This window comes from Ovis aries, chromosome 15 (assembly GCF_016772045.2).
Source record: "Ovis aries strain OAR_USU_Benz2616 breed Rambouillet chromosome 15, ARS-UI_Ramb_v3.0, whole genome shotgun sequence".
NCBI classification, from domain to species: Eukaryota; Metazoa; Chordata; class Mammalia; order Artiodactyla; family Bovidae; genus Ovis; species Ovis aries.
The window spans coordinates 7,809,950-7,825,554 of record NC_056068.1 but is presented as its reverse complement, the minus strand read 5'-3'; the positions used below and the strand labels follow the sequence as shown (position 1 = coordinate 7,825,554).

The 15,605-nt window shown below is 37.9% G+C and overlaps 1 protein-coding gene across 1 annotated transcript in view; it reads left to right on the top strand.

The window, feature by feature from the left end:
• Positions 1 to 15,605, top strand: part of ARHGAP42 (Rho GTPase activating protein 42) — a 335,206-nt gene that overhangs the window by 184,015 nt on the left and 135,586 nt on the right. The window contains exon 4 of the mRNA XM_004015979.6: positions 3,519 to 3,590. Within this exon, the coding sequence (XP_004016028.2) occupies positions 3,519 to 3,590 (72 nt within the window). The remainder of the gene's footprint in view (positions 1 to 3,518; positions 3,591 to 15,605) is intronic.

Genomic DNA, 15,605 nt, shown 5'->3' with positions numbered 1-15,605 from the left:
GTTTCATTCCCAGGCCATATTTACATAACAGCCAGAGAATAGTTGTGGCAGAGATTTAAACGATTGGGTATGAATGTGAGTGCTAGCGTCTTAGCATATGGATCCGCCATCCACTCTTTTGTCTGGTCTTTTCCCAATTAAAAAACATTTCATCCGTATTGACTAGTTCCATGTTTTGAAGTGGGATACTGTGCTATGATATTTCCGTGAATCTTTCATGGTATCAAAAGTAATAGGTCCAAAGTGAAATTCGTTGTCATTACTCTTTCTCTACCAGACATGCTCCCTGCCTCATTTACCCTAGTTCTTAAAGCTATGCTGGAGTTCCAGTGCCTGAGGCTGAAAACTTGGTGTCACCTTTGATTCCTCCGCCTCTGCAGTTCCATGCTACCCGTCTGTCAACACCACAGGCCTCTGACCTAGTTGTCTCTTCAAACTTGTGTTCTTCTCCCAGCCATTCACCTGGCATATCTTGTCCTTATCTCTTCATTCTCAAAGTATCCTGCATATTACTTCCTAGAACAAGTTTTTACATTAATCTTCTCTTTAGAAACCAGCAGTGATTCCATATTCAGGTAACTTTGCTTAGATTATGGGTATTCTTTCCTTATTGCAGTTAAATTTCCTAATAGTAATTACACACTTTTCTCCAGTTAGATAATGTCAGTAGCTAATAACACATGGAACCTGCCGTGTGCCAAAACTTTTCAACATACTTTGTATGCACTGTGCCATTTCCATTTTTAAAAAGGTAACTGAAGGCCTGTAACTTGGTTGGCACTCACAGTCAGGATGGACTGTTAATGAGCGTGTAGTAAATGCTTCTATTTTTCCCTGTGCTGAACCCCTCCCGCACCACCCCCCCACCCCCGCCTCATATTTGCGTAATTGTCTCTTGCCTTTTTTATGGTGATGCCTGTTCCTAGGATATTTTTTTCTCTTTGGTGTATCCAGTTCATATCCACTTCCTGTTTACCTCTATCCAATACTTCCTGTTCACTATCCAAATACCACCTTGACTTATTTAGTTCTCATGGATCTTTTCCGTTGTCAAAATTCTGATGTGTTTGGGATGAATTCTGCATAGTTAATCATGTAACTATTCTCAGTGTACTGTGATCAGTTTTGTCTCAAATTTTCCGAAAACTTTAGCAGGACTTTATGACATTAAATACTTGTTGAGTGAATATTTTTTCCCCCTTTTCACAAGTAGGCATCAACTTTCATGCCTTAGTTTTTTTTCCCTTCCCCATGTAGCTCAATAGTGTGCTCCGCACATATATAAGCACCTAGTGATTGAATGTGGGAGTGTCTAGGCCATCTGTCTTTTGTCACTGTCAAAGGAAAATACCTTCTCATAATGTGCACATAGATATCCTTCAACCAAAAGGGTAGTATAGAAGAATTGGATATGCAGGTGTATCAGGTATATCATTACAGATGGATATATGTCATATATGTTTATTTGGAGATATTAAAAGCTGTAAGTTTTGAGTACTTTCCGGATGTAAGGCACTGAACTAAGTGTTTCACATTCATTATCTTCATCCTTAAAATCAAGTTGTTAGGTGATACAGCTGGTGATCAGAATGTTTAAATAGCGATTCATAAGCTATGGAACTGTGTTGAAATCAGCCGTTCTTGATTTTAAATACATGTACTTAAGACTTGTGCTGCCTATCTTCTCATTCAGCCTCATTGTTTGAGTTTTCACCACTTGAGAACTATCTCTTTGTTTAAAATCATTGCCTTTAAATACATTAGGTCATGCTGGTTTCCAGCATAAAGCAAACATTCGGTAACTGTTGGCCTTTATTGTTGCTATTTTTCCAAATTACACTAAAGTGTCCATGACGCTGTCTTTCCTTATGTGAACTTTAAAGGCAGAATCCGTTATTTAATACCTCTGTAACATCTGGAGAAATATATATGTATGTGTTTCAATGTATTTGGAGTTTCACTAGGGCAAAGAGGATTTAGAGGGTGAGAATTAAAAGTGAGCTACTTTGCTACTGTTCCCAGTCATCTTTCTGTAGTAAAATGCCTGCCCAGTGTATCTGGATGAATGCCTGTCCGAGCTCACAAAAAGGGCTGTAGGTGACTGATGGCAGAGGTATCTGTGCTGGCTCTCAATGTCTTGGGAAGGATTTTGAGTATTGATCTACTTTGTATGTTTTCACAATAGAGGATTTTAGGTACTTTTTTCAAGAGGTCATCTCATTTTCCTACAATTGGAAAATGACAGAATCATGGGAAGCATTATTTAGTTTTTATTTTTGTGGTTACTGTCTTTGTGTGTTAGGTAGATTATGGAATTTAAGAAATACAGCTTGACTGGAGAATAACCAGTTTAGTGAAAATAATAGAAAGTAAAACCCATTTTTTGAAATTTTAAAATTGTGATATAATGTCAAACTTATTTGAAATTATAAGAATAATATAAGGAGCTCCTGTATATGTTTTAACCTATTTAAAATAGTGACTAATTTGAAAAAATAGATTTTTCTCTTCATCTTAGCGTTTGCTAACTATGTAGTAGGTCATAGTATTATCACAGCGGTAGAATGAATGGTAATTTTGTTAACTGGGCCTACCTTTCCCCCACTCAACTTTGTTGGGATATAATTGATATTATGTAAGTTTAAATTGTACAATATGTTGGTTTGAAGCATTTATGTATTGCAAAATGATTAATACCATGACATTAGCTAATACCTCCATCTTGCCACATTATTATTTCCTTTTGTCATGAAAACATTAAAGATCCTATGTTTAATGTTAATACTTTTTAAAGTGATTTTTTTTAAAAATCAAGATTTCCTTCCAGCATGTTGCTTTCCTTAAAAATATGTCTTCTGAATCCAGTCATTGCCCCGACCCAGCTTGAACCCCCTCACAGTATTCTTACAGATTGATTTAAAGATTTATCTGTTTGAAAGTTTAAGTGAAATCCAATTTGGAGTTTTGGACTAAAACGCTGTTCATTGAAATAAAATCAGTTACTGTTTTAGTGTGGTTGGAAATGTTATGAGAATATGCAGGCAAACCCAAGTATAAGGAATCTAATTAAATAGGGAAAAAATAAGCCTGATTTTAGTTTGCAGCTGTACAATTATAATATTCTAGTGGCAAGACAGAAGGCTTTTATATGGCTCAATTTTCAAATGATGCTTGAACTGACTACATTAAACCAGTATAATTAAAGGTATCTTAAAATTTAATGTCTGATGTGTAGTTAAATTTTAGAATATGAACGTTAAATATTTAAGATCTCACCATGTGTATTTGTTTTCACATTAGTCACATTATTGCTAGGATCAAGTGAAATAATTTGTGAAAATTTAATTATAAAGTAGAAAAAGACTATATGACATGTGTGAGGTATTTTTTATTTCATTTATAGATGCAAAAGGGAACAAAAACTGTTTTTAAGTAAGTAGAATAAGGGAGATATCGTTTTTTCAATATTGTTTGCATGAATTATACAGAATTTAATGTATTTGTATTTTTAATTTCAGATTCAAAATGCTAATGATGTATTAATTGCACCACTTGAGAAATTTCGCAAAGAACAAATAGGTGCAGCAAAAGTAAGTATTACATTTTATTATTCTTCATATATTCTCTTGATAATTAAAGATAATATATGTAATTACAGATGTTAACATTTTTGAAATTAGAATGACCTTTTTAAAATTCTGTACGTCATTTAAAATTTTTGCGCAGAGCCTATTACAAAGACTGAAATTCTTTTAAACAGAAGGAAGATATTATTCTCCTACTGAATAGAGAAAAAGTCAGCATAAGTGAGTTTCTCCCATCCCAACAGTGATAGGACATTAGCAGTTTTAAAGAGGGTAAAATCATTGTAAAAATATGGTAAGTATTACTAACACCTATATAAAATAAAAATTAGGTATGTATGTTGAAAATTGAGGCAGGAGTTATAAAATTGCTTTTACTTTTTCTATTTTTTATTCTTAATAAAGATATGTGTTTGTGGATAACTTTAGACCTCTTTGCCATGCCTCTGCATTAATGTTTAATTCCTTACGGATCAACTAAAATTTCTCTGAGCCTAATAATTTCTGAAATTTACTTGCAACTTCTTTCCTAGTTCCATATTTAACTACATTCTCAACATCATGTAAGGACTTAAAATTTGAGTTTCTAAAACAGAATTCATCATCTGTCATACTTCCCTCATCCTTTCTCTGTTTTGGTTTTCCATTCAATGACAAACCCTTTTCTCCTTTGAGCAGTGTTTTCATTCTCCTGCAGAAATATTTCCCCTTCTATCCTTCTCCCTTCTGTCTGAAATTTTTCCCCTCCTTGGAATATTTCCTACCCTTAACTTATTGAAGTCTTGCTAGCTCTCCATGGCTTATTTCATATCTCTGCATCAGAAAGAAGCCTTCCTTTACATACATGGGTCTTTCTTTATATGTCTGTTCGCTTCCAGAATTGATTTTTTTTTCTTAGAGGATCAAGTAATCTGTATGTTTGTTTCCTGTGAAAAGCTATCACAGTCTGCCTTGAATTAGAGTTTTATGTGCACTTACCCACCAATTATGAGCCCTTATCAAGTCAAGAATGAAACCAGAACCATTCTCTGTTAATTAATTCAGCAAACATCTATCAGTATCTCTGTTGGCCCACTTACGGTGTTTGATAAGATTAAGGGATACAACTGTAAACAGGACAGACAAGCTCCCTGCACTTGTTATCTTTTGTGTGTTTACAAATGCACTGAGGATTGTGGAACAGAAGTGCATGGTGCTTTGTGAGAATATAATTAATGGAACTGACCTTGTCCAGAGAACCAACCAGTGCCTTCTGGAGGAAGTATTGGTTAAACTGAGAGCTGAATGATAGGAAAGAAACAGCTGGAAATGGGGATACAGGGAGGGGAAGGGAGGACCCCTTTTCACATTCCCAAAGAGGGAACAGGGTGGATATGAATGAAGGCCTTGAAGGAGAGAGCCTGGCATTTTAGAGTAAAAAGTTTTAATGTCTTTGAAACATAGACGACCGTGGGGATGGAGGACATGTGCACACCTTTATTAGTGGTTCACAGTGTTTACTCCTTATTCTGATTTACTCTTATTCTCTGATCATGTAAAGAAATGTAGGTAGAGGAGTGATTATACTTGCGCTTTAAAACATCCCTCTAGTTGGACTGGAGGAGGGGGGACTGTTTGAGTGAAGCCAGTTTGGGAGTTAGTCGTTAGTGGCTGCAGGTTCAGAAGGGGACGGAGCCGTGGAGAAAATAGAGTATATTTCAGGCATAAAATGGAAAGCGTAGGAAATGGGTTACAGACTGAAAAGTGAGCAACAGGACATTTCAGGGATAACTCCCAGGATTCTGTGTTGTAAAACTGGGCCTTTTTTCCAGCTGCTTACTGACTTAGGCTGCGTTTACATTTGAATGACAGAAATGGGGAGTTTGGCCTTGAGGTAGGATGACTGAACTCAGGGTCTCACCACGCCATCCAGGTGGAGACAGTGACTTGACAGGTATGTGTTCCGATCTGAATTAGAAATGTGTTTGGGATCTGTCCTCCAGATGGAATGAAAATCATGGGAGTAGGTTAGAGCCCTTAGGGAAAGAAGAGAGGGAGAAGAGGACCTATATTCTTGATGACCTGAGAACTCTCAACATTTGATGTTTGGAAAGAAACAAAGACAGATAAGGAGGCTGAGAAGGAGGAAGACAGGAGGAAGAAGAAGGAAGAAGCAGAAGAAGGAAAAAAATATAAGAATGTGGTGGCCTCCAGCAAGCAAGAGTCTTTTCAAGAGTAAAATAGCTGATCTTCCTTGAGATCCAGACTGCAGGGGTTTTCACTGAGTTATTAAATCTGTGACCTGATTAAATCCTCACAAGCAGCCTGGGAGGTGAGTGCAGGTGTTAGTTACATCTGCTTTACAGTGAGGAAAACGATGAGGTCACCTGCATGCACCAGACCCCAGAGCTGGGAAGTCAGACTCTGGGTATGAAACCAAGCCATTTTCCTTCAAGGTCTTGGTTTACAATATTTCATTTCATCAGTGGGCTTCCCGGTGGCTCAAACGGTAAAGCATCTACCTGCAAGTGGGAGACCTGGGTTCAATCCCTGAGTGAGGGAGATCCCCTGGAGAAGGCAATGGAAGGCAATGGCAACCCATTCCAGTATTCTTGCTTGGAAAATCTCATGGACGGAGGAGCCTGGTGGGCTACAGTCAATGGGGTCGCAAAGAGTCAGACATGACTGAGCGACTTCACTTTCATTTCATCAGTGATGTTTTTATAATATTAAAAAGCTTTGTGAAGAAGTCTTTTTCTAGCACTGAATATTCCAAGTTTGGAGCTCATATGAAATAGTAAATTTCACATTTGTATAAATTCTTATTTGTTTACGTTTGCTACAGGGGTAGTAGCATGAGCCAATACACTCATTTTATTTTGTATTTTAAGTATCTCAGTTGCTGAACAGATCAGCTGGGAGCACACAACAGCATTCTACAATCTTGCCTGCTCATTGGGAGGTTAAACTTAAGATTGAATTAATTCAGATGACATCTTGAGCAAAAATGTGATTGTAGTGGGCCTCCTGGTGGTGTTGATTCTGTGTATTTTATTTGCCCGATAGCTCTTAGTACTATATAGTTGCTCAGTTTCTAAGTAATCCTTGTATAGTAAAGTGAATAGAAAGCAGGAATTGTCCTCTGCAATATTTTTTAGGTCATTATCTTTTTTTCTGGTATTGTAGAACCATCTTGGTAGGAATACAAATCTTGAAGATGTTGATTTCTTTCTATCGCTTTACTTCCTGTTGTACTTAGTTAATTTTTTACTTGGTAAGTAAAGTGAATTCTCCAAATGATACTCAGCTGCTTTTCACAGTCTTGTCAGTGGAGGTTTCACACAAGTGTGTTCAGGCCTGTGAGGGAGCCAGAGGAGAGGTCCGTTACAGCAGGACATGCTCAGTTGGTGCTGGTGGAAACACTGCGTCCAGTTGGCCCTTCCTCACGGGTGGATGGTCCTGTTTAGATGAAGTGGACAGAGTCCACGGACCACAAACATCCCCTGTGTGAAGTGTGTTTTTATGGAGCTTTGAGACACCTGATCCTTGGCTGTGGAAAGCGAGGCCCTGAGTGACTTACAGTTGTGGGGAAACACAAAACAAAACAAACCACTGCATCTGTGAGGGACATTAGAAAAGATTAATGATGAGATTGGGGAACTGAAGGACAGGGGAGATGAGTCCTGCTTTGTGAACAGCTAAAGACTGGAAGAATTATCCATAAACACTTGCCAAGTGTGTATTTATTTTAGAGGATCTTATTCTGAGGGTGTACACAGAATGGAATTGTATTGCAGGGCTGACCTATTACGCATGCCAGAGTATAGAAGTGAATGTTTGGTTTCTTTAATTTGCCTCTTGATACACTGCTGATTTAAATTCTAGAAATGAGTGGAAAGTAGGTATTTAGAATGATTAATGCGAGCTAGAATTCCCACAGTATGAATGTACTTAGAGCAGCATTATTGTAGAACATGATGAGATATAACTTTTTTCACATTTTTTGTATACACTGACGGATATATTTCATTACATTGGAAGTGTTCTCCTTGCTCCCAGAGAGAATGAATTGTAAGTCACATCTGCACACATGTTCCTGCATAAACTGACTCCAAAATATTGGTAGAATTTCATACCTGAGTTCCTAATCAAAGATACATGTAGGGAGAAATCTCTGTCGGGCTCATTTTCCACATATAAACAGACTGAGCCGGTAGTTGGGGGCAGAGTAAGGACCAGAGCTCAGTCCCTCGGACCATCGATCTTTTGACTCCTCCATGCTGCTCTTTGGAATACTCTTCTGTGAATTTTATTGTTTTCTCTACCATTAGCAAATAAATGTTTCAATGTGAAACATTTTAATGATAAAAATGTTGCAAATAAGCCCAAAGATGACCACTTTGAAGCAAGCCTAACTAATGTATCTCCCTTGATTTAAAAATTCCCCAGCATACAGTAGGCAGTTAACATGGGCTGGTTTTATTAGATAAAAGAGACATGAGAAATACCACCTGTTAAAGTTGAAAGGTACATTTTCATTTTATGGGAAATGTTTTTAAAACTGGTTTTCATTTTCACTTAGACTTTACTGGAAATCATGTGAACATTCTTCCATGGTTTTAAAACAAAAATAAATGATATAATGTTAGTCATGTAAAAATAGAACTTGATTTTCTTTACATTAATTTCACAGTGAAAACTGTAGTAGAATTGGATAGTTCTTGTCCCTTTGTTTTATCCATAGAAGAATTTGGTTCTGCTTTTGAACATTGTTAATTACATGACAAGGCATGTTAATAATTTTAGCATATGGTGCCTAAAATATATCTGTGGATAACTGTCACAATTAATTTCTATACAACCTTAAGATTTCCTTCATGTGGAAACTGCATCCTAATTTGTTGTCTCAAATACGCAAGTGGTTTAGGGAATCTAGAAGAATTACAAATGCTTTCAAATTTAAAAGAATTTGTCACCAAGCTGAGTTATTCATCTAATTTAAAGCATACTAAATACTTGAACTCATGTTGAAAACAATCCAAAAGCGAATCCCCTAGAGGTCGAGTGGTTATGACTCTCTTCTCCTACTGCAGGGGGCACTGGACTTCCACTTCTTTTGGATTGTTCTCATGATGAATCCAAACATTAAATTAGATGAGTAACTCAGCTAGGTGATGAACTTATGGTTACCACAAGGGAAAGCCGGAGGGGCGGTGGGGGATTGGAAGATTGGGATTGACACATACACACTAATTCGCTGGTGGCGCAGATGGTAAAGAATCCACTTGCAATGCGGGAGACCTAGGTTCAGTCCCTGGGTTGGGAAGATCCCCTGGAGGAGGGCATGGCAACCCACTCCAGTATTCTTGCCTGGAGAATCCCCATGGACAGAGGAGCCAAGCGGGCTGCAGTCCATTGGGGTCACAAAGAGTCCAACATGACTGTGCGACTAAGCACAGTACTTCTGTAGAACAGGTAACTAATAAGACCCTACTGTATAGCATAGGAAACTCTATTCACTACTCTGTAATGACCTATGTGGGAAAAGAAACTTAAAAAGAACGGTTATATACTGATTCACTTTGCTATACAACTGAAACTAACAACATTGTAAACCAACTGTACACCAATAAAGATTAATTAAAAAAAACAAAAGGAAGTTGTTTATAGGATCAGAGTATGGACTTAAATCGACTTCCCACCTGGTTTCTTAATACTTCCAATGCCTCTTCTTTTTGGGATTCTCAAGGCCTCAAGGCAAGAATCCTGAAGTGGTTTGCCATTCCCTTCTCCAGTGGACCATGTTTTGTCACAACTCTCCAACATGACTGTCCAATTGGATGGCCTTGCACAGCATGGCTCATAGTTTCATTAAATTAGACGGCATTGTGATCTATGGGATCGTTTTGGTTACAAATAGCTTACAGATAGCTGAGAAAAGAAGAGAAGCAAAAGGCAAAGGATAAAAGGAAAAATATACCCATCTGAATACAGAGTTCCAAAGAAGAGCAAGCAGAGGTAAAGAAAACCTGCCTCAGTGATCAGTGCAAAGAAATAGAGATAGAATGGGAAAGACTAGAGATCTCTTCAAGAAAATTAGAGATACCAAGGGAACTTCTCATGCAAAGATGGGCACAATAAAGGACAGAAACAGTATGGACATAACAGAAGCAGAAAATATTAAGAAGAGGTGGCAAGAATACACAGAACTATACAAAAGAGACCTTAATGACCCAGATAACCATGATGGTGTGAACACCCACCTAGAGCCAGACATCCTGGAATGTGAAGTCAAGTGAGCCTTAGAAAGCATCACAACTAACAAAAGTTAGTGGAGGTGATCAAATTCCAGCAGAGCTATTTAAAATTCTAAAAGATGATGTTGTGAAAGTGTTGCACTCAATATGCCAGGAAATTTGGAAAACTCAGCAGTGGCCGCAGAACTGGAAAAGGTCGGTTTTCATTCCAATCCCAAAGAAGTTCAGTTCAGTTCAGTTGCTCAGTCATGTCCGACTCTTTGCAGTGCCATTGACTGCAGCAAACCAGGCTTCCCCGCCTATCACCAACTCCCAGAGCCTGCTCAAACTTATGTCCATTGAGTTGGTGATGCCATCCAACCATCTCATCCTCTGTCGTCCCCTTCTCCTCCTGACTTCAGTCTTTCCCAGCATCAGGGGCTTTTTGCAGTGATTTTGGAGACCAAGATAATAAAGTCTCTCAATATTTCCATGCTTTCCCCATCTATTTGCCATGAAGTGACAGGACCAGATGCCATGATATTAGTTTTTGGAATGCAGAATGTTAAGCCAGCTTTTTCATTCTCCTCTTTCACTTTCATCAAGAGGCTCTTTAGTTCCTCTTCACCTTCTGTACCTCACCACTTTTAGGGTGGTGTCATCTGCATATCTGAGTTTATTTCTGTTTCTCCCAGAAATCTATTCCAGCTTGTGTTTCATTCAGCCTGGCATTTTGCATGATGTATTCTGCATGTAAGTTAAATAAGCAGGGTGACAGTATACAGCCTTGACATACTCCTTTCCCGATTTGGAACCAGTCTGTTGTACCATGTCCGGTTCTACTGTTGCTTCTTGATCTGCATATAGGTTTCTCAGGAGGCAGGTAAGGTGGTCTGGTATTCCCACCTTTTGAAGAATTTTCCATAGTTTGTTGTGATCCACACAGTCAAAGGCTTTAGTGTAGTCAATGAAGCAGATGTTCTTCTGGAATTCTCTTGGGTTTTTCTATGATCCAATGAATGTTGGCAATTTGATCTCTGGTTCCTCTGCCTTTTCTAAATCCAGTTTGAACATCTGGAAGTTCTTGGTTCACGTACTGTTGAAGTCTAGCTTGGAGAATTTTGAGCATTACTTTGCTAACGTATGAGATGACTGCAATTTTGTGGTAATTTGAACATTCTTTGGCATTGCCTTTCTTTGCTATTTGATGCTTTTAAACTTTGGTGTTGGAGAAGACTATTGAGAGTCCCTTGGATTGCAAGGAGATCAAACCAGTCAATCCTAAAGGAAATTAGTCTGGAATATTCATTGGTAGGACTGATGCTGAAGCTGAAGTTCTACTACTTTGGCCACCCAATGCCAAGAACTGACTCCTGGGAAAAGACCCTGATGCTGGGAAGGATTGAAGGCAGGAGGAGAAGGGGACAACAGAGGATGAGATGGTTGGATGGCATCACCGACTGAATGGACATGAGTTTGAACAAGCTCCAGGAGATGGTGAAGGACAGGGAAGCTTGGCGTGCTGCAGTCTATGGGGTCACAAAAAGTCAAGACACTTCTGAAGCAACTGAGCTTGTGCTCAACGGACTTAGATCACCTTACTTTCCTCCAACAGGTCCTTCAGGGAATGGTCACGATTTTCATGTTTGCTTCTGGCCTCTGAGCTGAGTCTCTCTCTTAAACAGATATTCTCTGGCAGTGACTGTATTGGGACTGAGTTTCTGGGCAGACTAGAAACCACTTGATAGTTGATTTGAAATTACTTGCAATTTCCTTTACTGTACCTTCTATCAGTAGATTCTATTATGTTATATAGAGTGACAGAATAACTGATTTTGTTATTTGGTCACGTTTTTAAACAATAATATTACTCTTTGTAGTAGTTAACCAAGTACTGCTCTAAGCATGTTCCATGTAGCAGTGAGGATAGTGCTAGGGCTTTAGTTGTTAAGTTGTGCCCAACTCTTGTGACCCAATGGACTGTAGCCTGCCAGGCTTCTCTGTCCATGGCATTTCCTGGGCAAGAATACTGGACTCGGTTGCCATTTCATTCTCTAGGGGGTCTTCCCCAATTAGGGGAATCAAACCCACGTCTCCTGCATTATAGGCAGTCTTCTGCATTGCTGGCAGATTATTTACCGCTGAGCCATCAGGTGAAACTCATTTAATCCTCACACCCGACAGATAAGAAAACTGCTAAAACTGATAGATAAAGAAAATGAGGCACCGAGAGGTTCAGCAGATGGGCAGAGGTCACATAACTGGAAAGGTGTAGAGTTAGATTTTAGCTGGAGATGAGATCAAGCCTGCAGAGTACTTTAGTACCACTACCACATGTTTGATGCTGAAGAAATACGAATCCCTTTTCTCTATACTGGGAAAAGGAAACGTTGTCTGGTTAGCATGTTTAGAGAGCAAAATTTACTGTCTTTTAATTATTTATCAGCCAGTTCTGTAGAATCACACAAATTTGAGATCAAAACCTGGCATTTAATATTTAGGAAATGTGAACTTGGATAATAACTTTCTAAAGCCTTGGTTTCACCCTCAGAAAAATAGTACAATGTTAATTGTTCATATTTTATCATTAGTAGTAATACTTTGTGTTGGCATTAATCAAAGTATTGCAGTAAAAATACTGTTCATGTAGGTTAATTTGTCTTTATTTTATGGACAGAGACAAATGCAAGTTCACTGCTAAATATTTACATAGAGTGATTCATGGGGCTACCAAGCAAGAGGCTCTTTAATGTACCTTACTTGTAATTAATAACACTGTACAATCTCTGGAGCACTATTCTTATCACTGATAATAGTCTTACAGAGTTGGAACTATCATCATTCTTTAGATGACTGAGACCCAGAAGGATCGAGTGGTGTTGCCAGTAACCCCAAGGTTACTGTGCTCTGTCTGGGACTCAGATCCCGGGCTTCTGTTACCTGATTCTGTATATATATTGTATTTTCACCATCCTTTACAGCATTTTATAAGGTTACTATCAGCCCTAATTGACCCCATTGCCACCACTAGAGAAACAAACCAAACCATTTTCCTTGGAGACAATGAATCGGTGGTCATTTCTGTACAAGTGGTACCATTCGGTGTCTCTGTGTACTTTGAAAATTCTAAATGTGTTGTGTTTTTATGTATATTTCAGAATCTGACAGTCATTGGGAAAGCTGAGCTTCACATAGACTTAGAATTCTGGGTAGGAATGTAACCCCAAAACCATTTTACTGAACAAGTCAATTTATATATATTACATCTTTATATATTAGGAGCTTCCCAGGCGGCGCTAGAGGTAGAGGCCTCCTGCCAATGTAGGAGACGCAAGAGACGTGGGTTCAGTCCTTGGGCTGGGAAGATCCCCTGGAGGAGTAACTGGCAACCCGCTCCAGTATTCTTACCTGGAAAATTCCTTGGACAGAGGAGCCTGGTGGGCTGCAGTCCATGGAGTCACAAAAAATTGGACACGACTGAGCACACACACACACACAGGGACATTATATATTAAATGTCTCTGTGTGTTTACATACAGATATAGATTATTGTAGACTTCATTAAGTGGCTCCTGTTTGCTCAGATAAGAAGATATGCTCTTATAATTTGATGATAATAGATTGTAGTTGAGATTATCATTATTTTTCCGCCTAATTATTCTTATGTTGATGCCTGAAGACTGACACTTAAGAAATATTTTAAGATTCCCCATGATATATATTTTTACAAAAGATCCTTATGCTAAATTTTTAGGTCAAATATATAATTTTAAAAAATTTTCCCACAGTTCACAAATACCACATGTAAATAGGAACTGATAAAATACAGTGGAACCTTGCTAAGGAGCATCATTGTTCAAATCAGCGCCCAGAGATCTGGAGAGTGAAATCTGTTGTGCAGTTCAGATTGCTCTTATTCTTCAGTGGTCAACCTTCTTCAGTGTGAATCAAACCTATTTCCTTATAATGAAATCTCCATAGCAAATCTAGTTACTTAGGGTTAACCTGATGGAGGGAGAAACTCTAAATAATGAAAATTTTCTAGGTCTCTTGCTTCTACATAGGGCATCTGTGAGCAGTTCAAAAGTTCCATCTCCACAGAGCAAATTGCCCTAGCCAATTGTGTATCTTCTCCAGATAACAAGGTGGTTCTGAGACCTGGTATTTTTATTTGTAGATGCATTCTTTCCTGTACCCTCTGTACAGGCTGCTCTGCTGCAGAAGAGTTTCATACATGAGTTTATTCCTCGAATTCATTTCAGCATACACGTGTTGGTTCTGAGCATTACTATGTATGTTGCTATTTTTACATCTACTTTATTTGTTCAGGATCACTGCCTTCCCAGTGGTCCTTGAGATGCTTGGAAAGCTATCTGGGATTTACTTTTTTTTTTTTTTCCCCACAGTTAAGTGGTTAGAAATATTGTGAAATATTTGGGGAACTTGATACTTACTTCTGTGGACAACTCAAAGAAGAAGACAGTAAAACTGGAAGCATTTTATGTTTACATTTTTTTAATTTGAAGCAGTTACAGATATAAACAGAAGTCTGTTTCAAGCATTAGGAATAGGTTAGTGTCTAGTAAGCACCATTTGTTGTTAACTATGAATCTCTGATAAAATAACTATCATCAGTGACCTAAGCTATCCTGTATTTTACTTTATAATGTAGTAGTTGCTTGTTTGTTGTGAAAAATAACAGAGAAATATTGGAGTTTATTACCAGGTAAACTAAGAAAGAAAATGAAAGATGAAGGATTTTCTAAATCATTTTATAGAATACTAATTTTTACACATTATACATTATAACCTATTCTTTGAGTGTTTTACAAATGAGTTATGCCAGCATTTCAATTTTAATGGTTCTCTATTGGTCTGTTCCTATTGCCATCACCTATATTTTATGTGTATCAAATTAGAATTAAAACTTTATAATATACATTGAAGTAATTAGAAACCTTCTAAAGACTATGAAGGGCTTCCCTGGTGGCTCAGTGGTAAAGAATCTGCCTACCAATGCAGGAGATACAGGTTTGATCCCTGCGTCTGGAAGATCCCCTGGAGAAGGCAATGGCCACCCACTCCAGTATTCTTGCCCAGGTAATCCCATGGACAGGGGAGCCCGGTGGGCCACAGTTCATGGGGTCACAAAAGAGTTGGACATGTCTTAGCAACTAAACAACAACAAAGACTATTAATTAGGATGTTAAATATTTAGAAAACTTCTACAGATTTAAAAATTATGAAGAATCACAGGCTACTTCCTCTAAAAAATCAATTAAAACCTTTTGTTACATTGGAAATACAGAACATTTTCATGTCTAGTTCAGGAAAAGAAAAAAAAAAAAGGTTCCTGACTACCAAACGTGAAAGTTGCCAGGAAGCATCTGAATTTGTTCAACATCCATGTTAAGTTTTGGTTTTTCTTTTTTTTTTTTTAATATCATGTTGGTTTAACTTACCAACTCTTGTTTTCTATAAACAGCTTCATTTTTTCGGCATTCTTGTTAAAAAAATTAGCAGTGGAAACTGAACATGAAGCCCCTGATTACCACATTTTAAAAAGTATCAATATTGACTAGTAAAATTATTTACCTTTTCACTGTTCCTGCCACATTGTTTCTTCCAGTCAAAATAAAATCTCAGCATCTATTAACTAGAGTTCTTTGAGTACATGCTTGTCTGGTAGACTTTTTGGATTTGGTGGTAAAACTTACGTTTCAGTTACTTCATTCCAAAGTCCTAAGTTTTTTGGCATCTAGAGTTTATCATCTAACATATTGACAGGTTCTCTACTACCTCATTC